This window comes from Delphinapterus leucas, chromosome 11 (genome assembly GCF_059928025.1).
Source record: "Delphinapterus leucas isolate spDelLeu-1000000601 "Yukka" chromosome 11, BTC_Dleu_Yukka2, whole genome shotgun sequence".
In the NCBI taxonomy this organism is placed as follows: Eukaryota; Metazoa; Chordata; class Mammalia; order Artiodactyla; family Monodontidae; genus Delphinapterus; species Delphinapterus leucas.
The window spans coordinates 54663527-54687062 of record NC_143139.1 but is presented as its reverse complement, the minus strand read 5'-3'; the positions used below and the strand labels follow the sequence as shown (position 1 = coordinate 54687062).

Here is a 23536-nt window from a genome sequence, read left to right as displayed (position 1 = left end):
TGTGTGGTACGCGGGCCTCTCACTGTTGTGGCCTCTCCCATTGTGGAGCACAGGCTCTGGACGCACAGGCTCAGCGGCTATGGCTCACGGGCTCAGCCGCTCCGCGGCATGTGGGATCTTCCCAGACAGGGGCACGAACACATGTCCCCTGCATCGGCAGGCGGACTCTCAACCACTGCGCCACCAGGGAAGCCCTAAACTGTCTGCTTTGTACCCCTAACACTCATCTGTAATTAATGTGTTGTTTCCCACCAGATCAACAGTTCTCAACTGGGGCAATTCTGCCCTTCAATACCCCTCTCCCCTTTCCCTGAATCTAACTTGGAGGACACTTGACAATGTGTGGAGACAATTCTGCTTGTCTCAACTTGGGGGCGGGGGTGGTATTACTGACATCTAGTGGGTGGAGTCCAGAGATGCTGCTAAAAACCCTATAATGTACAGGAAAGCCCCCAACAACTCATCATCTAGCATACAGCATCCACAGTGCTGAGGCTGAGAAACCCCAAAGTAAAGTATCAGTCCTAGGGGGCAGGGTCCTAAGTTGATCTTGGTTGCTGCTCTATCCTCAGACCCAGAATAAATGGCTGACAAGAAATTACTAAATTTATCTGTTGGATATTTATCTGTTTTTAAGAGCCTAGAACGCAGCCTGGCACATAGCTGGTAGGTAACAAACATTTATGAAGGTAACTGAATTAACGGTGGTGCCCTCAAAGAGGGCCAAATGGATGTAACAACAGAACATAATAAATTGAAGTGATTTTAGTGCTCCATAATTCCACTTCTGGCGGATTTAATTTTCTCCCAGTGACTTTAAATAAAACCAGTTCTGCCAAAACAAGTCTCTTAGTTAAGTGGGGTTTCTCAGAGAACATTTTTTTCTTTAGATAACATGGAACCTTTTAATATATGGAACTCTGTGAGTGAAATATGTAAGGAATAAGACATTTTTCTTTTTAAAATGAAAGCTTTTAAATGTCCCATTCAAATATCAAGTATTTAGGGGATTAGCAGACATCCCTAAATTAGATGGTATCACTAGTTAATTGCTAATATGCTCAGTGGCTGGAAAATATTTTGATAAAGTTTGAGTTAAGATTCATTTACAGATTTCAAAAATGAACTGAATTACAGCACATCTAAGACAAACACTCATTATATAAAAAGAAAGTAGTATTTGAGTCCACTTCATTGAAAGATTTTTATGACCACAAGTACAACTGCACCCTATTGTTTTAAAAATAATCTAAGTGTAACACCTGCCAAAGTATTTTCAATTCTTCCTCCTATACCTCAAACAGCTACTGAACACTGCCCAGAAGGCATACGTTCATAAGTAATATTGCTTGATTTACAAAATTCTTTCCAAAGGAAAAATTCAAAAGATGGTTATGTGGATATTCAAACAATACTAAGAACAATATCTGACTTCTTTCTCTCATCATTTCTGTAATTAATCAGTCTGCCCAAATGTTAAATTATGAAACCACGCTATGCAAAATGCACCCATTCCATTTAAAAAGAAGTTAAACCCATATTTATTTACTAGCACTGTTAAACATTACACAAAACACATTCAAGTGGCAAGTAATTATAATGCAAGCCCTTGCATGGCAATCCAAATTTATTGAACTACTGATGCTGAGTTATACAAAATTGCACCACTTTAATTAAGGCTTTTAGTTTACATTTGGCCACCTCAAAAGTAGTTGTAACATTAGGTTGGTCAATTTAAATACTGTGGCTCCCTGTTGGATAGACACACAATCTTTACACCCAAACGTTAATGCATACAAAGCAACAAGGCATTGTTAAATAAAACAGCAATAGTTACTGCAACTCAGGCCTTGTGACCAATTACACATGATTAAAATTACTTCCCACATTCACATCCACAGTACTCGTCCACCATTTAACATCTCAACCAAAACGTTACACATGTGAAACAATCACTAACAGGCAAAAATACTAAACCTGTATATTTGGTATTGCAAATACACTTATGCATGAGCAAGCAGGGGATTCACAGTGAGAATCTACAGCTGCAGAAGCCTGAAAATGATTTACAAAAATTGTTAAATCATTAAAAAATTGTTTGAAAATATACACTTCTTGTTGTAGACCCCCACTGTACACACAACTATAAACATTGTTCCCTATGTAAACAAAAAAGGAAACATATAATAAAAGATTTGAAGTCTGGACATTTCCTTCCCAACAGATATTAAAGGCAACGTCTTTAATCTAAGACATACTGAAAGGACTATCATATTTTAAAGACAAGATCACTGTCTCCACAGGTTTTTAAAAATTAAAAAAACTATATAGCTGTGTTAATCAAAGCGCTTATTTGTACAATACAATGATAATGACCTTGAATTTCTTAAAAAAAATTACAATAAGCTACAAGTATCAAAGAAGCGAAGTTATCTGGAGTAGTCTATATAGGAGCTCTTTGGACTTTCTTTTATTATGCTAAAATAGTGGTGCTTTTAGGATTTACATTATTGTACTCTCCAATACAAAGTATAGGGCGTGTTAAAGTATACAGTACACCATTTTCATACATGTACAACATTGGTGGATGAAAAATGTCTCTTAGCAGTAATACTGGATTGTAGCCTCTGGTTTTACCAGCTGCATACTCTAGGACTATTATATAAGTAAAAATCTCTCTTGTGATACTGGAAAGTGATTAGAATGTGCAAACTGATGTAGTAGCTTTCATCCGCCTCTTAAAGGGTACCACCACAGAAAGTCCATTTAAGATGTTGGTAGGTTTAACAAAGTTGGAATGCTGGCACTGTTGAATTGGGCAACAGTTCTTCAGACCTGTCAAAATGAGAAAATTAAATTAATTGAAAACATGGGGTGTAAACAGCACACTAAAGATCCAAAGGACATATTAAGACAACAGTGCTAAAGTGTCAGAAATAAATATAATACAGGTTCTTATCCTCGTCATTACATTATGACCAGGTACCACGATTCATGGCAAAGCATGGGTAGACATTTTCATCTTTTTTGGAATGACTTCATCTATTCTGCTGCCTTCTTGAAAGTCAGTCAAATGTAAGTTGAGTGTACCTTAATGCAAATTTCTTTGTATTACCTTCCAAAGATTAAAAGCAAGGAAAAAAAAAAAAACACCACATTAAAATTTTACATTAGGTCACCTTTACTAGAATTAGGATTATAAAACAGACATCAATATTAACAAAATGGCTGATCTGTAAGTGTTTACAACCCTAGAATTACATGAGGAATACAGAATGCACATCTAACCAGGCTTTCTAGTATTAGAAAATCAAGACTTTTCTTCCCTACTCTTCCAATAAAAGTGGCTAAAAAGCTGGTGCAGAGAAGTGAACAAGATAGAATTTATTTCACGAAGGCTCTCTACAGTTGACAACTATATACTTTTTAATTCTACATAAACAGATTCTACCAACTCTAAGATAGATGTCAGAAAAGGCTGTTATTACACTAAAATCATACCAAATTAAACTTAAAAAAATTTGAGTGATGTAAAGAAGGTAAAATCAGAACTCACGGGTCTGTCATTTATTTATTTAACTTTGGATGATTTTCTGCACACATGCCTGGGCTAAAAAAATGTTTCTTTTTTTTTTTTAACTGGTTTTCTGGGAATCAGATTTGTTGCAAGCTTCAGAAACGTTGTTAATATAGATGCAGCTGATGAAATAATTTCCACAAATGCTTTGAACTTTAAGCCCTCGTTTGGAGTCTGAATGAGTTTTCTAAGTTTCCTAAATCTTAGCAGGTTGAATGTAGCAAATTGGAAAGGACAGATGGGAGTGTGTGAGCTCAGGCACATGTGTGCTGCTAAGAATGGGCACGTGGTTGGAAATGAGAGGATATATAAAGTGAGAGGTTGTATCTCTAAACAGAAAGCCTTAAATGGAGAGTAGGGACAAAAACTCTAGAGAGATACAGGATCAGAGTTCTATGGTAGTATAGGGCCATTTAACACAGGAAGCAGCAGAGCTACAAACATTCAAAGTTCCCAAGGATAAGAGTACAGTAAGATATGGTTTAACAATACCTGGCAAACAGCAGCTAATAGGTAAGGGTTTACCATGTGCCAGGCACTGAGCTAACTGCTTTACAAGTATTAACTCATTTAATATGACTGTTTTTCAAAAACTATGTTACAGTGTTGTATGCTCAGTTTTCCTTTGCTGTCTCATCTCAGGGTTGTATTTGTGGTTCTCTCTTCCTGGGAACTCTTCATCCCCTACACAATTTCTACTTATCCATCAGATTTCGACTTACATGTATCTCACTCTGACAGACTTTCCCTGAATCCACAGTTCACATCTGACTGGTCTGGTGCCCCAGTTAAATGCTCCAATAGCACCCATAATAGTGACTAATTATGGACTTGGGAGCCAGACCACAGTTCAAATTCTGAGCGATGTACTCAAATCACTAGATTCAATTCTGACTAGGCTATTCACTAATTGCAGGGCTTGAACAAATAACAATCTTTCTGTGCCTCAGTTCACTCATCTGTAATATGGGAATTATAAAAATTCTGCCTCACAGGATTGTTGTGAGAGTGCAATTAACATATATAGGCAGTACTTAAGAGTGCCTGGCACATAATATATAAGGGGTTTTTTATTATCAGTACCATGCTGGACTTATTCTGCAATAGCATTTATCATATTTTGCAACTGTTTGTCTAATTCTCCAACTAGACCTTAGTTAGCTTAAGGCAACAAAGAAGAAAGCAGAGAAGACTGGTTTTCATCACCACTGTACTGTCAACACAAACCAGTGGCCCACTGAGGCATGAGTATATACTGGATAAACTCATCTAGAATTCTCACTTATGTGGAATACCTTACTTCTGATGATGATATATAAATGAAATAATTTTTTTAATTACTAGGATATCATATTAACTCGTATCTTAAAAAGGAAGTAACCATTTCTCTTTTAGAAGAGAAAATCCTATATTTACTTTCTTAACCCTTAATAAAGTTGAGGTTAAAAATTAGAGGAAACAAACAAACAAAACAGAGGAAAAGATAAATCAACATACCTGGCTCAGAGCTACAATGCATTTAGTATATTAAAGCAGCTGACATGACGACTTTTTGCGGGCCTTCCCAGGCACTGGAGTTTTTCTGTTAATTTGCCGCACTAGGTCATAAAAGATCTGCAAACACATTAAATTTTTAAAAAAATTTACAGGGAAAAAAAGCCCCCAAAGAACTAAAAGTGAAAGAGTAAAATGAAAAAATTGAACTTTCCATGAACTTTTCCCCAGAAAGCAAATATTCTGTTCAGTTAAGGAATGAGAGTAAAGCCAGGTATTCTTATAATTGCCAAGTTCTTTTCTGTTTATTTTTTGGGAGGGCTAAAATTCGTTCTCCTTAAAATAAATACGGAGTTGAAGGAGCTGCAAGGATCTTAGTTCAGACAGAACATTTACCACCATCCAAAGAGAACAATTATGTACTCTTCTTCAACTCTATGTATCCTTAGTCTACATTATTTTAAGTCCCTTCAAGGCAACAACCGTTCATGCCTTTTTGAATTTGTCTTTGCCTTTTACATAACATCCTTCATATACCTGAAGACTTAATCTGTCTTCCCCACCCCTATTATTTTCTGTCCAGTTTTCCTTCATTTTATGGTAAATTCCACTGTACCAGTATTTAATAAAGAGGCTCAAAGAGCATTATTGCTTATTAACATGCATTTACTTAACACAAGACTTCTGCCTATATGATCAACAAAGCACCCTGAGTACAAATTAACCTGGGGTTGTGTTAATACAGACTCATTATTTTCCATTAATTTTGAATGCTAAATTCCAAATCATGAGTTCTATTTCACCATACCTCATTAACATTTATTTTTGATTTTGCAGAGGATTCTAAGAATGCACAGTTGTTCCATTGTCTTGCTAAATTTTGACCTTGTTCCTTTCCTACAACTCTTTCATCTTCCAAGTCACACTTATTACCAACCAGAATCATTGGAACCTAAAAAGGGTAAAAACAAGTAAACAAATATGCAATATAAATTCAAATCAAAATTCAAATTAAAATATTTCTAAGGATTACTTTTTATACTATGCCAGAAAAAATGCTAAGTTAATAATGTGTAATAAAATTTACAGTTAAATATGAAAGCCTTGACAATGTTAATTTAACTTTTCACATGAAATTTTTTTAGAAAACAAGCTATGATCTACTTATAAAAGAGGGTGAAAAACCCTTAAAATTGTAACACAATGGACTTTTATTTTATTTCGGCCATACCGCATAGCATGCGGGATCTTAGTTCCCCAACCAGGGATTGAACCCTGCCCCCTGCAGTGGAAGCTCAGAGTCTTAACTGATGGACCGCCAGGGAAGTCCCTCACAGTGGGCTTTTAACTAATTATAGTAAGCAAAACACAAAGCCTTTTTAAAAGGAAGTGCAAAAGGGTATACCATAAAAAGCCAATATATTCCAAAATTTTTAAATGTTTCTCCAAGGGACATAAATCAATTTAAAATTTTCTGGTTTTCTAACATGTATTTATTAAATACTCATTCCCAATTTCATAACACAAAAAGGAGAAATCTGGAAAGCCCCCAAAGCAGAACTTTTAGCTTCTCATACAGTGTATATTAAAAAGCCAAAAGGTAAAATCATCCTAATTTACTAAAAATCTAGACCATATTAATCACGTGTTTGGATACATGTGATGTTTGTAATTTTAGAAGGACACTACAGGGAAAAATAATACTTATGCTGCAAAACTCCTATTAATCATTTAGAGATTGTCTTTCTAAAGAAGTTTTGGAAAAAATCCAAACTAGAAAATCAAGAATTTTGGCTTTTTAAGGAACAGATATATAGTATTATATTAATAAATACCTGTTTAATGCAACTGACAGAAAACCATAGTAGTTACCAGAGACACTGGTAAACAAACAGCTTTACCGGTTGCTCTAAGTATGTCAGGGTCCCCCAAAGTTCTCCTGCTTTAGAAGTCCAGGAAATGGCAGCATTTCCCATAGGTGCCCTCAAGCTCTCGAAATATTTGCTATAATTAAACTATACATAGTACAGTGGTTCTTAAAAGTGAAGTGCCCAGACCAGCAGCATCAACACCATTTGGAAATCTGTTAGAAATACAAATTCTTAAGCCCTATCCCAGACCTACTGAATCAGAAACTCCGAGAGTGGGACCTGGCAATCTAACCAGCTTTACAGGTGATTCTGATGCAAGATCAATTCGATGCAAGATGAATTTATATATAGTGTGATGAGGAATTAAAATAATCCATTTGAAGTTTCCTAAAGGGATTAAACTCCATTATGGTATACTCTGAAGGGGCATGTAAATTTACATTAGAATCGAATATAGCTGTTGCCTTTCTTTAAAAATTATTATTATCATTATGCTCCTTCTGTCATAGTTGCTTGAGATCTGTTCATATGTTGTTTTGATTCTCGTTAAAAAGGCTCTTAAATCTGCCAGAAATGTGGCCAGAACATCATATGCTCTATTAGTAATATTTGCCACCAACACCTCTCCTTCTTCACCAAATGCATGATTTTAAAACAGGAAGGGTATAAAATTTATTTTACACAGGGGAGAGGAGGGTATTTCTCACTTTTTACATTATATATAGTGTTAAAGATATGTTTTTCCCCATCAAGGAAAAAGCTTTTGAAAAACAAACAAAGCCCCCCAAATACATTAACTTTAAACTGGATTTAAATCCAAACCTTTAAGTTGGATATCACTATAATAAGGGTTTGAAACAAAATATATTTATTTATTACGAAGCCAGCTTACATCATCAGTGTCTTTAACTCGAAGAATCTGTTCTCTCAGATCTTGTAAATCATTAAATGTGGACTGTGCTGTGATGGAATAAACTAATGCAAAGCCTTGTCCGTTTTTCATGTACAAATCCCTCATTGCTGTAAATTGTTCCTACAGTAGAAAGAAAGAATCATTAAAAAACAATAATGTTAAAAAAAATGTTTTGACAGATAATTTGACAATTTTCGAAGTCTATAATTAGAGCTCAAAGAAGAATGCAGTAGTGTTATGTAACATCTCTTAAAATTACAGCCTGTGGCTATTTGAAAAAATCAGTATTTCAAGAAATAAGTGTTTTACTTAAAAATAATACACCAGAGCAGATTTATGTGCAGTAAATATACTCAAGTGGAACAGAAATGTCCTGTGTCCAAATGCTACTTAAAGGCTTTTTAATATATCATAATGTGTAAGGCACCCAAATCAAATCATCACGTTACCCACAGCTAGCTCACAATGCTCTAGTTCTATGGGGGCCACCAGCACGTTACCTGTATCTTGCCATTTTCCCACACTTTTCCTCCTTCACTAAACTGTAAGACTTTGAGTGTAAGAATACAATACACAGCACGTATCAGGTACTCAAACATTAGTTGAATGAATACCACATATCCAGAATAAATTTTCCCTTCACCTTCAGATACCAACAAATCTAGTTGGTCTGTAAATATATTGAAGGAGGAAAGATAACATTCAAAATACTTCATACAGCCACTGAGGAATAAATGTATACTCTAATATTATTTTCCACATTATTTAATAAATGGTAATACAGTTTAACTTGTTTTAAAAGTACTAGTGGGACAATGAACTTTCATACAAAATTTCTACTTATTTCTTCAATAAATGACCCACTGCAATGGCAAAGCACACACACAAGAAAAGAATTCAAGAGGATAAGGAAAACAGCTTTAAGATTTAATGCAAGCAGTACTTTTAACTAAGCTTAACTAATGTTTGTCTACAGAATACTAGCATCTAAAGGTCAATACTGCACAAGCTGTGCATATACTTTGGTACTCTGTTTTACATACCGTTCCTGCAGTATCCAAGATTTCAAGCATACACTGTTGTGCATCTACTTCAACTTGCTTGGGGAAAAATTAAAATAGATATTCATTTTTTTAAACGTATACAAGACTACTTTAATATACCCAACAGCTAATATGATATTTAAAACAGAGACACAGATTATAGCAACTTCACAACTAATTTCAAGCAATACTCACTTTAACAAAACAGGAGGAAAAAATAGCTAGAAAACAGGTCTACTGACCCCCAAACTGCATTAGGTGCAAAAACCATGTGTTCTGAATTTAACACAAGGATATCTATTGATACAAGATACACAGGATCCAACCTCAATATGAATCACTCAGCACTTAAATCTGGAGAGGAAATGATTTCAAAATAGCTCAAAAAATTATTTTAAAACCAGTAATAGTTCCAATAATACCAGAAATAACTATCTCAATTCTCCCATACTTTAGATATACCTTCATTTCTCTAGATAACCACATCCCCTACACCATATTGGAACAACAAAATTTCTGGGAGCAAGGAAGCAGAGGAGAGCTATCAAATAAATTATATATCCCTGCTACCCTTTTTACCTAACATTTCCTAGGGAACAAAGTTATATACATGGAAAGAAGAGTAATAGTGCCTCACTGCTGGGGTGCAGAAAGGGGTTTCCAGTTTGTTTTGGTAGACTGTGGACACAGAGGGAGGAACGGAAACACAATGTCTGCACAGCAGCAGGGGCCAGGCTGGTCACTATATCAAGGTGGGGGGATAACTCTCTCCCTGCTAAATAAAAAATCTCTGCTCATTTATAGTTTTATTGTCACATGTTGTACAAGTGAACATATGGACAGAAATAAATCTTTCTACTATTATAAGCAGTGGAACTTTCTCAAGGAGTTGTAAGTAGGAAGGTTAGGGAGACTTTTGTACTTATATCTTTACATTAAAAAGAAGGAAGCCCGAGAGTATTCAGTCTTTGGGGGGCAGGAAGGGGAGAGAAACATGGAGCTACCACTTGAAATGCATGGCCCAGCTCTAAGGTTAGTGTGTCAAATTACAATTTTGTGGTCAGTATAAACTTAAAATTCTCTGAGAGAGAGAGATAAGACAGAGAACAAGAGTGACTGTTTAAGATTCTCAAGCTGGTAAACACACAATGCCAGGAAATAATCAGGTGTGATCTTTCCCCACTAATTTTATAAATTAACTCTGCTTCTTCGTCCTACTTTGTAAACAACATTTAATAATTATTAAGCTAAAAACAAGAATTTATATTTATGGTGAAGTCAAAAGCAAAAGGCCTTCTAAAGTTAACATACCTTTCTATAAGAATCTTCTATCGTAGGATCATATTTTTCAACAAAAATTCCTTGAACAAATTGTACAGTCTGAAAAAAATTAACATACCATTATACTCCCCCCAAAAGAACACATTCAATTCTGCACATTTTAAAGTACTGACTTCATATAGCTAGTTATATACCATTGATTAAAAAAACATAACCGCAACTATATTTGAACATACGCATGTGGTGGGAAAATTACTTTAGAAAGCTTTTTTAAAAAAAATTAATAATCACCAAGCTCCTTACTGGTTAAGTCTAAATTTAGAGATCATATATTGAAAAATCATTAAATGGCTCCTGTTTCAGTCCTAAGGGCTTAAATTTGAATTTTAGTTAGAAAGTGGCTAATTACCTTGTGTACACACATATGTGCACACTCACAACACCTCCCCATTACTTTGGATATATTTACAAATGAAAAAGCAGTTCATGCTCCATTGTACACACTTCTCAGTTTGATCCAAGCATGTCAAATTCTGTGCTAGGTGTTTAAGTGGCAAAGTTAGATGGTCAATCTATCTTACTGTGGGGCTTTGCTAAACTCTGAACTGTGCATCAAGTTATTTCCCCTAAGTTTCTCTCCTTCCCCACCCACCACTGTCAAGTTGTGTCTTCTTTCTTGCTTTACTATTTCTTGATACAGAAAACATGGTGGGACAGTCAAAGGTAATCTTTGAAAAAGTTTTTTATATAAGGTGTATTTAATTTTTGTAACAAAATTTGTATTGTAAGCCAACTCACAATGAGATGGACCAAAATTTATTCCTGTCTGGCTCTGAAATGCAGACACCCATTTACATGCGCTGAAAGTCAGTCAGTTAAAGAACGGACTCACTTTGGCATAATACTTCTTTGTGTTAAATCTCTTTATGTGTTCTTTCCCTTCTGTGCTTAGTCCAAACTGTATTCTAGTCTGGAACCCATGTTCCAGAGAGAATATGATCTACCCAGTTGACTAAATTACAAGAAAAATATTACATTACTTCTAAAATCATTACGAGATTTCACCTTAACTAATAAATAAAGACAAATAAGCAAAACCTAAAACTCAACAGAAAAAGAACACGTCTTGGAGTAAACAGCTTGGGTACAGTGAGAATGTCTTACCAGAGCAGATTTTCCAACTCCTCCAGAGCCAAGAACGACTAGCTTATACTCACGCATGGTGCAAACTTGTAAAATCTAGTACCTTATTAAAGAAAAAAAAAACAAAAAGAATTCTTAAGTACTATCTTTGTATTCATGTCCTTCTTATATAAACAAGACATTCAAGCATTTATTTAAAATGACTACTATACCATATTAATATGGAGCATTTCATAAACAGACTTACTAAAGGATGCTACTGGTGGTGCCCTTTACAAAACATCAGAGGAGGAAAGAAACTGCAGAATTATAGACGTGACTTTTAGCCCTATCCTAAATTCAATTACAATAAAATACTTACTCCATCAAGAAAAAAAGGGAGGAAGGCTGAAAAACAACATTAAGGGGCATTCTGTTAGCTATAAGATGGCAGTGATAGACATGTTATCCCTCTTTACTGAACCATCTGCAACCCTGAATCACAAGTAGTTGAGTGCCTACTAAGTACAAGGATATACCCAATGAACAACAAAAAAATTCCTGACCTCAACTGAGCTAACATTCTGGTAAAGATGAACACGATAGGGGAGGGGTCTGCAGACAAATCCAACTCACTACCTGTTTTTGTACATAAAGTTTTACTGAAATACAGCCACACCCATTCATTTGTGTATTATCAATGGCTGCTATCTTGTAATGGCAGAGCTAAGTCATTATAACAGAGGCTGTCTGGTTCACAAAGCCTAAAATATTTACTATGTGGCATTTATAGAAAAAACTTGCTGGTCTGAGATACATAAACGGTAAGTGAGTTAGCAGAGAAAGCAGACCAAATATATATTCCTGAAGTGGGTGTGGGGTGTGGGGTCGGGGGACAGATGGGGTGGCACAAGGAAACTGAAATGGTCAGGAATCAGAAGATCTCAAGAACACGAAAGCCCAGACTGAAAAAGTCTACTGAGTGTTCAGTATGCTGAAATGGTGGAAATCAAAACAAAATAAAACTGAAAAGAAACAATCCATACCAAGGCTCATCATTAGAAAATTTCAGTACACTAAGGAGAAAGAAAGAAAGATCCCGAAAGTTTCAGGGTGGGGAACAACATGAGAACACAAAGCTCCCACATTCCTAGAGAAAAATAATTGGCCAGTGGCCATGGTGCAAAAGTAGCCACCAGAATAGGTTTTAAACCTTCTTAATCAAGAAATGACAGTTCTTTAGTCATAGTAACACAATACCAGGACTGGTTTAAACACATTTAACCAACCAATAACCATTTGCTTCAGTGAATATGCTTCTGCAAACCAGCCTATTATTGATAGCCCCTTATTTCTGAAAGTCAGTCAGTTAAGAATGGACCCACTTTGGCATATTTCTTTGTGTTAAATCTCTTTATACGTTCTTTCCTTCCAGTCCATACTCTTAGAAGATAGCATTTGTTTTACCTATCTCTATATGCCATCTCTTTATTTCTTCTCAGGACGCCATGTCTAATTCCAAGGACTTCTTTTCAAAAATTTCTCCTTCACTCCCACCTTTAAATACATGGATTATTTCCTGTGTTTTCTCCATTCCTTAATGGGGGGTGGGGGGGGTCAGGGAAGCAAATATAAAAACCACCAAAGAAGTCAGCTGCTGGCTTTCTCACTTACTAGTTCCTACATTTCTAAACTTACTGAACCCATTATTTCCATAGACTTTTCTCCAGTTCCGGAACACTGTCTCCATAACTTTTGTGAACTGCATGGTTCTTACCAGATATGATTTTAGGAAAAAGGATATGAAATAAAAGTTCAATCACCTTTCAGCTTTAAGAATATTCCACATGGTAGTCTGCATTTAATTTGGGACAAATAAATCTTTCTTTGTAAACATGTAACTCCAGTCAGGTTTATTTCTTTTAATGTAAAAAATCATTTAAAAATAGGATTACTGGGCTTCCCTGGTGGCGCAGTGGTTGAGAGTCCGCCTGCCGATGCAGGGGACACGGGCTCGTGCCCAGGTCCGGGAAGATCCCACATGCCGCGGAGTGGCTGGGCCCGTGAGCCATGGCTGCTGAGCCTGCGCGTCCGGAGCCTGTGCTCCGCAACGGGAGAGGCCACAACAGTGAGAGGCCCGCGTACCGCAAAGGAAAAAAAAAAAGGATTACTTAGGTGATAATTCTATTCAGTTCCATGCACACATTAGCCAACCCCATGGACCTACATTAATATTTGAGAAATATTTAAAAATAAACTTAGGATTTTCATGAAAGATGCCTTCAAATAAATTTTTGTTTCTGAACCCATCTAGAGGGAATATGGTAACTTTGGGGACAAGAATTTCCTAAACATCCCAAAGAGCAAACTAACTTTAACACAAATAAAATTAGACTCATCTCCCTGCATCTTTTATCCTTTAGGTAGCTGGGCTGTGTCACTTTTTGATGACTTCTTTGTCATTGTTTATCATTAACTTAAAAAAAAAAAAAGAAAAAAAGACTCACTTCAGTGAACACGCAGCAAAATGCCAATCAATCAGCAATTGCCTCACTTGAGTAACACTGCTTTTGCTTGTTGACATTAACTCACTCCTGCCTTTGAAAGTCTGTGAATCTTCGGACTCTGAAATTCCCTAAAAACCCTATAAGACTAGCAATCTGCTCTGCTCAGGGGAGGCAGTATCAGACCAGGATAGCTTTTCCTTAAGTAATCAATAATTTCAGCTTTGTGTTTTCTGTTTATATATTGAATGGTGTCTCTCATTCTTTGGGACAGTCAACCTAAGACCCTCATTTGGCATCATTCCAAATGATGCCCTTAGACAAACAAGTGTACTGAATGGGCTGCCTGTGTCCAACTTGTTTGTTCTTTGATTTTCCTATCAGATGAGTCAATCTCAACAATGACCGGTGCTCCAATCAGTGCTTGAGCTCACATTGCTAACTTTGTTACCCTAGGATTTGTACCAAGTAGGTTTTTGTATAAGGCAATTAGGCCTTTTGGCTTTGGCTTGGAGTGTCCTATTTGATAAATATTTTTGCCATTAGTTTATAATTCTTCAGCTACTTGCTCAAAATTTTGTCTCACATGTTTTGTTTTGTCCTGTACTGTCTTGTTTCCATTCATTGAATAAGGGAGTGCTCCGGGTGGAATGGATGGACACAGGCCTGAGAGCCTCCAATGCAATTCAAACTGGCCCCAAGCACTAAAGGTTAAAGATGAGTAACATCAGTGACCAATTCAGGCAAAGTTGAGTGATGGGCCAAACATCACCTCGGGTCACTTAAACTTTCATGACAGCATTACAAGGTCAATAACCATGGGGTTTATTATGTGGCGCCTTCCTAACTTCTGCTTGATCAGGGAGCCTGAGAATCTGTTTGTAAGGACACATTTGTTAAAAAAAATTTTAAGCTCTTTCTGCCATCTTTCTGTGCTGATATAATGGTGCACACGAAAGTCCTAGCTGATGCTCTCAAGAGCATCAATAATGCTGAAAGGAGAGGCAAGTGCCAGGTTCTTATTAGGCCATGCTCCCAAGTCATCATCCAGTTTCTGTGATAATGAAGCATGGTTACATTAGCGAATTTGAAATCAATGATCACAGGGCTGGGAAAACTGTTGTGAACCTCACAGGCAGGTCAAACAAGTGTGAAGTGATCAGTCCCTAGATTTGATGTGCAACTCAAAGATCTAGAAAAATGGCAGAAAAGCCTGCTCCTGTCCTATCAGTTTGGTTTCACTGAGCTGACAACTTCAGATGGCATCACGGACCATGAAGAAGCAAGATAAAAACACAGGAGAGAAAATCCTGGGATTCTTTTTCTAGGGATGTAATACAAACATGCAAATAAAATGCCTCAATGGGGACTTCCCTGGTGGTCCAGCAGTTAAGAATCTGCCTTCCAATGCAGCGGATGCGGGTTCCATCCCTGGTCGAGGAACTAAGATCCCACATGCCATGGGGCAGCTGAGCCTGCGTGCCACAACTACTGAGACCGCACGCCACAACTAGAGAGAAGCCTGCACGCCGTAACGAAAGATCCCGTGTGCCGCAACTAAGACCCGACACAGCAAAATAAGTAAATATTTGAAAATTTATATTAAAAAAAGATTTAAAACACTTCCATTACCCAGACAGTTCCCAATGTGCCTCTTCCCACTTAATTACCCCAACACCGTTTTCTTGACTCTAGTGATCTCTTTCTTATTTGCCAAGGCCATACCTCTTCTAGGAAAAACTTCTGTGTCTTTTATAAACTTCCAATATAATCTCAACTCTTGCACTTACATTCGTAAATTACAAAAATGGTGACTTTGACAACTGCAACATAACAACAGGACTTACGGCCAACTTTTTTTTTTTGCAGTACACGGGCCTCTCACTGTTGCGGCCTCTCCCGTTGCGGAGCACAGGCTCCGGACGCACAGGCCCAGCGGCCACGGCTCACAAGCCCAGCCGCTGCGCAGCATGTGGGATCCTCCCGGACCGGGTCACGAACCCACGTCCCCTGCATCGGCAGGCGGACTCACAACCACTGCGCCACCAGGGAAGCCCACGGCCAACTTTTAAAATGTCAAAATTAATACTTTAAGAGGAATTATAAATATAGAAAAATTATGAGACAAAAATAACATTCAATAATCAACTTCTCTAATTGGTATTCTGAAGCCTCAAAATAAAATGACTAAGATTGTCTCTCTTTACTCCCCTGCTCAAACCTTTGGAAACCTACCCTCCCTGAATCATTGTCTCTTTATACTATCCACAATACCCTTCTATTCCATCTGCTCCTTACCCATACCTCTGAAATGAACTACGTTTCTTGGGGGTTTCTCAGCAAAGGAAAAATTATACTAAACAACCGTCTCTTTAAATTGCTGAAGTGGAGGTCAGAGCTATAGAAACTGAATTGAAAGACTGGTCTAGAATTTAGTTGGGAGTTATGCTTAAAGATTTTTCTAAATCTCAGGTAGACTGACAGAAATTTGTTGCAGAATCCCAACTTACTTACTAATTACTTAATTTCATCATAGAGGAAAAAGGTTAAAAGCAGCATGATAGTCAAGACCAGATTCAAACAGCCCAGCCTGTTAAAAAAAAAAAAAATTGGCCTCGAGAGAACAAGAACCTATTTAGGAAATACACTATTTCAGGGTTAGATTGGTCAACATTTAATATTGTAGACAAAATGAACACTACATGATAGGAAACAAAATAAAAATTGACTCCAGGAAATTTTAAAGGGAGACATGTCCCTTCTTTCTGTAAATGGGCTCAGACCTGAATAGGAAACTGAAAATGGAAAATCAACAATAGTTGAGCATTTTCAGAGATCCTCACAAAGTAAACAAGCTAAAAAGAAAAATTAAACCAAAAGGTCTTTGTTTTCTAAGAAATGGGGGCCTATGGGTGAGGAAACTTGTACATACTGACTTAAAAAAAGTAAACATTTATGTGAACTGCATTTCTTAATGCGATGCCTGGGGTCCTACTTCCCAGTTGCTTCATTTACCCATAAATGAGTATTACTTGTTGCTACAATGAGTCAGGTTCATCCATATTATTGCTTCTATCAGTAATCTGTGTTCCTTCTATCTCTTTATTATTGATAAAAAGCAGATCCACTGTATGGATATAGATAACATTTTCTTTATCCATTCACCCGCTCATTGACATTTGGTTTGTTTCCAGCTTGTGGATATTATAAATAATGCTTATCAATTTGTTTTAATTTTAGTAACTCAACCAAGAATTTTTACTGCAGATCTCTAAGATCACAGGAAATTGAGAACATTTCAAATTTTGAAGTAGGAAATATGAAAGTCATCAATAGACTTTCAAATTTAAAAACATAGTGACAAAACACATCTAACTTACCAATAAGCAGCTTTCTAACAAGGAACACTGGTAAGTAACAACCACAAATGAACAGTCATTCTCTTTCATTAATTTTTTTGGCCAGTATTTCCTAATAGGGACAAATGACCGAAATATTTTTATTTAAATCCTAATAAATACCAATGCTACGGATATTATTTTCCTTAAAAAAAAAAGTCTAGCAGTATGAAAGCCAAGATTTGAGCTAATACCTGTTTTTCAAATCTGTGCCTTCTACTACACCAGCTTTGAAAAACTGTTCACATATTCTAAGCCTGGGATAAAACGTGGATTTCATTATGAATGCCAACTCTGATTGACTGGCAATGACCATTACTTCTGTTTTAAAAATTTCATGCACAATTTTAAGATGAGTAGAGTTATAACAGAATTTCAAAGGGATTTGTGATAACTGCTGTTTGAGACATTGAGAACAATTGTTCTTTCACTGAACTCCAAAAGAGGGACAATTTTGACAGCATAGCATAGTGGTTCACAGCACCTAAGTTTTAAATCCTCATTCTGTATAACCTTGGCAAGTCATGAAACCTTTCAGAGCTTCCCTTTCCTTACAGGGAAAATGGAGACAGTAATCCCTACATGGTAAGGTTGTGAGATGGATACACAAGAGCATAAACTCCACAAAAACAATTTTTGTCTGTTTTATAATATCCCCGAACCTCAAACAGTGACTGACTGTATGTGCTCAACTAATTAAAGAATGAAATGCAGTGATTTCCCTCAAGAGTACTTACACACAGTAATAATCAATAAAAGATAGCTTTAAAAATAATTATAACAGCAATGGTCTGGGCTACTGCTCAATACAGTGTAGCAAAACTGATGTTCCCTCAGTTGAGAATCACTGCTCTACCCTTTTACCTACTAGCTTAATAAAACATTAAGAATGCAGGAGAAGGGCTGCTATCCAGCTTCTGTCTAATTTAGAAAGTTTCTTCTAGTTAGGCAAAGAGGTACAATGCATAGCCTAAAACTGTTTTATACAATGCATAGCCTAAAACTATTTTCCAATCATATGTGGGTTTCTATCCTTAATTTAGTCCTCCTGTCACTACAACCAGTTTGGAACATGTTAAAATCAACTGAACTATATTATAATTCTTTAGCTATACTTGCTATTTAAGCATCATGTAAGAGGCACTTTATTTATTTATTTTAAACATCTTTATTGGAGTATAATTACTTTACAATGGTGTGTTAGTTTCTGCTTTATAACAAAGTGAATCAGTTATACATATACATATGTTCCCATATCTCTTCCCTCTTGCGTCTCCCTCCCTCCCACCCTCCCCATCCCACCCCTCTAGGTGGTCACAAAGCACAGAGCTGATCTCCCTGTGCTATGTGGCTGCTTCCCACTAGCTATCTGTTTTACGTTTGGTAGTGTATATATGTCCATGCCACTCTCTCACTTTGTCACAGCTTACCCTTCCCCCTCCCCATATCCTCAAGTCCATTCTCTAGTAGGTCTGTGTCTTTATTGCCATCTTACCCCTAGGTTCTTCATGACCTTTGTTTTTTCTTTTCCTTAGATTCCATATATATGTGTTAGCATATGGTATTTGTTTTTCTCTTTCTGACTTACTCCACTCTGTATGACAGACAACCACCTCACTACAAATAACTCAAATTCGTTTCTTTCTATGGCTGAGTAATATTCCATTGTATATATGTGCCACATCTTCTTTATCCATTCATCCGATGATGGACATTTAGATTGCTTCCATCTCCTGGCTATTGTAAACAGAGCTGCAATGAACATTTTGGTACATGACTCTTTTTGAATTATGGTTTTCTAAGAGGCACTTTTAGAATACATTTTAACATCTCTGAAACAGGAATGTACCTTATAGCAAACTCCCCTGTCAATACAAAAAGCAAAAAGCTAATTATATATCAGTATTTTTAATCATTTTAAAATGTAGTTTAGGGAGAAAGAGTGGGAAATAACTCTCCTGTAAGTCTTTAAAAAACATTACTATGGGGCTTCCCTGGTGGCACAGTGGTTGAGAGTCCGCCTGCCGATGCAGGGGACATGGGTTCATGACCCGGTCCGGGAAGATCCCACGTGCCGCGGAGCGGCTGGGCCCGTGAGCCATGGCCGCTAAGCCTGCGCGTCCAGAGCCTGTGCTCCACAACAGGAGAGGCCACAGCAATAAGAGGCCCGCGTACCGTAAAAAATATATAAATAAATAAAAAATAAAAATTACTATGCAAAAATCCTATACTATTGGTGTTTTCTCTGACCCTTAATATTAATTACACAAGTCAATATTTATTGCACTTCAAGTTATGCAGACTGTAATTCTGACGACCTGGGAATAATTTCAGTATTACTACTTTAGGAGTAGTGAGAAAATCTTGAGTTTGTAATGTAAAATGAATTTTAGTTCTCTTGAACTTTATGTATATATATGGTGGTGGATTGTCTTTCTTCTTTTGCTTATGTTTTTTCTGACAGTTTTATTATTAATAAACAGTAAATTTTTAAAATACACAAATGAAAATTAAAACTGGAAGGTGAAAGAGGAGTTGTGGGGTTGTCTTGTAATTACTCCATTTTAATTGTAACTTAAAAGTATTAGTGGGCTTCCCTGGTGGTGCAGTGCTTGAGGGTCCGCCTGCCGATGCAGGGGACACGGGTTCGTGCCCCAGTCCGGGAGGATCCCACATGCCGCGGAGTGGCTGGGCCCATGAGCCATGGCCGCTGAGCCTGCGCATCCGGAGCCTGTGCTCCGCAACAGGAGGCCACAGCAGTGAGAGGCCCGCGTACAGCAAAAAAAAAAATATATATATATATAGGTAACTACTGGCAGTTAAAAAAAGGGGGGGGATTGGATGAAGGCAGTCAAAAGGTATAAACTTCCAGTTATAAGTGCATAAAAGGGATGTAATGTATAACATGATAAATATAATTAACACTGCTTATATTACACAAAAGTTCCTAATAGAGTAATAAATCTTAGGAGTTCTCATTACAAGGAAAATATTATTTTCTATTTCTTTAATTTTGTATCTATACGAGATGATGGATGTTCATTAACTTATTGTGGTAATCATTTCACGATGTATCTAAGTCAGTTCATTATGTTGCACACCTTAAGCTTATACAGTGCTTGTACGTCAACTTTATCTCAATAAAACCAGGAAAAAAAAGTGGCCATTAGAAAATCAAAAATGCCAAGTTTAGCCTGTCACTCAACTCACAATGAATTATAATTATAAAATATTCATGTTGGCAAAAAAAGGAATTTTTCAGATAAATAACATGCTGATTGTGATGTATGTTTAAAGAAAAGACAAGCTTAAAAGAACCAATTAAAATTCTTTCAATTCTATTTTTAAACCTTAATAACTAGTATGCCTCTTCTCAAAAAGGGCTAAGAGTTAACTATTAAACATTACAAAATTAAACCTATTATTTTAAGTGCTTTATAGAAAAAGAAATACTCTATACAATGTAAATATTGACATTTTAAACATTTTCGTCTCTTATATAAGCTGTATTTGTCTTTTTTATTAATTATCATGCTAAAAAATCTAGAAAGAAAAGATAAATAGGGTAGCAAAGTATTTAAGTTCTAAGTACTCAGATTGTATTCTGAGAAGCCTGCTGATCTGTTGTGCCTTCTTGTACATAAGTAGGAAATAAGGATTAAGACACACACAAAGATACAAAGTATCTTAGAAATTATTAGAAGTATATTAGAAATTACTGACAGATGGTAACTAGACATCATGGTGATCATAACTTTCATAATGTATATAAACGTTGAATCACTTGAAACTAATATAACATTGTGAGTTATACTTCAGTAAAAAAAATTTACAGAGTTCTGACTATTACGTATTATTGCAGTGGACTGCCATTTAAAGAGATGGGAAGAACAATTAAAACTATTTTATAATCAACAGAAAAACTGACACTGAAAGAGACTTTAACAACCTTCAAGTTAAGGGCACCACCATCAAAAAGTGTTAGATGAAGATGTCAGCAATGGTGGATATCTTGGCTAAACATTTTGCCAAGAATTATGGTGCTATTGGTCAACTGTAAAACATTCTAGTTTGATTTCCATTGTAGGTGATGGCATTTGATTTTGTTGGCTTATATATGCTCTCTTTTATGGCATTTCTTGTACGTAATGGCATTTATCCAAAAAATCTGAATGCAGTTTGGAAGTCATCTGTAATGAATTATAAATTAACAATAACCTGTTTATATATTAATCTGAAATTCCAGAATTACTTGAATCAAGCTTTAATCTATTAATTCACCAATTATATTAACTCATTAGTTAATGAGGGAATCTCAGATGCCCATTTTTTGGGGGGTGGCTAAACAGGCAAGAACATAGAATACGTGCAAAATGAATTTATCAATAGTGCCATTTCTCATTTATACTTCTTCATCAGCGAGAAAGTGCATATATACAAGTAGACATTTATCCAGTTATAAATATGAAGCACGATTCACACAGCTTCTCCAACAATCTAACATTCCAGATGAAGAAAATCAATTAAATTTGTAAAGAACTATCAAAACACGGAAAATTCCACTATGGTTATAACTGGAAGTATTTTCTACACTAATTTTTCAAATGTATAAATATTTCTGCTACTTATCTATGAATAAAAAATTTGGGGGGTAATTTTCGGTATTATATGTCATTTGCATTTAAAGATTCCTAATTTTAGTTACTTATATAGATCCCCTAAAATTTGTAGGACTACAACCAACTCCTGGATCAATCGAAGTAAGTGATACATTAGACTTATCTTTGCTTTCATTGGTTCTTTTTACCAGTTTAAGCAAGTGTTTAATTCTAGTCTCAGAGAAAATCATAGCAAAGACATGTAATGACAAGAAAATAAAACCCCTATGGTTCCTTCTCAAGTCAAGTTTCAGTGTCGGCTTTGTAATTGCTTGAAATGCAAGTTGAGGAAAGAAGACAATCATATTCTACATAAAGTTCAGTAAATTTATTTAAGATAATATTTCATCAATCAGAAATGATTGGCATTTTTACAAAAATACAAAACAATAATGGATGCTATAACGATTCTGAGCAGAAAATCCTGAAGACATTTATGAGTCAAAGAAAATAAAAATCAGTAAAGTTTTAGTCTAAATGTATTCACTATATAAAAGTACATATCAAAAAGCAAACAACTGATTCAATTATCTACCATTCTGTATTCCATATTTTTCCTTAACAAGACCTAGGGCACACCCAAGTTCAGATATTACTGTCCCCAATTAAGAACTATAAGAGTAAATCTAATATCATCGGGGGAATTTTAAAAAGCATTACAAAATGATAAACAGATGTACTAAAAAAACCTCTTGGCTATTTACTTCATGTTGACATTTACTGAAGACCTACAGTGAACCAAGAATTGTGCTAGAACCTGATGATTAAAAAAGAAAACCTAAGACATGACACCTTCTAATCAAGATTACTGTATTATAGCATTCAATATTCAACATTCATATGTGAGTGCCTTCTGTATGTTAGGCTCTGTTCCAGGCAAAGGGAATAAAGCAGTGAATAAAAGACACTGCCCCAATAATTTACTGCCCCGGGGTGGGGGGGGAAACAAATAAAATCAATATAAAATATGTCAATCTGACAAGCACTATGGAGAAAAACATATAAAACAAGTTAAGGGAGATAGTGTGGGAATGGAGAGATTATAGCTCAGTACCCAGTCATTTCAACAAATTGATATTAAATCCTATTTTTAACAAAACACTCTACCATTAGGCTTTGTTCTGTTCAGTATCTTTAATATTTTTGGTGGGATAATGTTCCAACTAATTTGTGGCTAAAGTTAAATGTGGATTGGGGAGAGTCATAGAGATTTGTCTAGGATCCACGAGAGAGCTCATGGCTTCTATGCCCCTTCTTCCTTTGCTAATAGGGGTATAAATGGGATTTCTGGAGGAATCTGAACATTAGCTGGTCTTAGGAGGTACCGTTATTCAACATGTACAAAATGCCCCTCGGTGATTTCCTTTGCCAGCTCTGGACAGGAGGATATTCATGATTCCCCCCATTGTGTAGAAAGAATAACACATAGATCAGGACAGAAGAGAATGCTCCTGACTCATGAATACTCAGGATGCAGTCCTTAGGAGGGTAGTGTCCAGGAAACATCTTTGAAGTATTCCTCGCACTATCTCAGCCCACATTGATCGTTCCTCTTTCTGACAGGCTGCACCAAATACTTTAGGATTTAACCATACACTATCTTGTCTTCTAAGAGGAGAAAAAAAGCTGTAGAAAGCAACATTATCTTGTGATTTAAGAGGCTTGGCTCTATTTT

General features: G+C 36.2%; 1 protein-coding gene and 1 pseudogene across 2 annotated transcripts in view; one reads left to right on the top strand and one right to left on the bottom strand.

The window, feature by feature from the left end:
• Positions 1 to 1517: 1517 nt before the first annotated feature.
• Positions 1518 to 23536, bottom strand: part of RAP1B (RAP1B, member of RAS oncogene family) — a 46045-nt gene continuing 24026 nt past the window's right edge. The window contains exons 2-8 of one of the 2 annotated variants that reach the window (XM_022571589.3): positions 11344 to 11425; positions 10210 to 10278; positions 8899 to 8955; positions 7835 to 7975; positions 5880 to 6023; positions 5075 to 5191; positions 1518 to 2835 (exon numbers count right to left, since the gene is read on the bottom strand). In XM_022571589.3, coding sequence (XP_022427297.1) covers positions 5105 to 5191; positions 5880 to 6023; positions 7835 to 7975; positions 8899 to 8955; positions 10210 to 10278; positions 11344 to 11400 — 555 coding nt within the window. In that variant the 5' untranslated portion in view covers positions 11401 to 11425 and the 3' untranslated portion in view covers positions 1518 to 2835; positions 5075 to 5104. The other variant, XM_030763026.2, reaches the window with a different exon arrangement.
• Positions 13925 to 16117, top strand: LOC149748027 (small ribosomal subunit protein uS8 pseudogene; annotated as a pseudogene).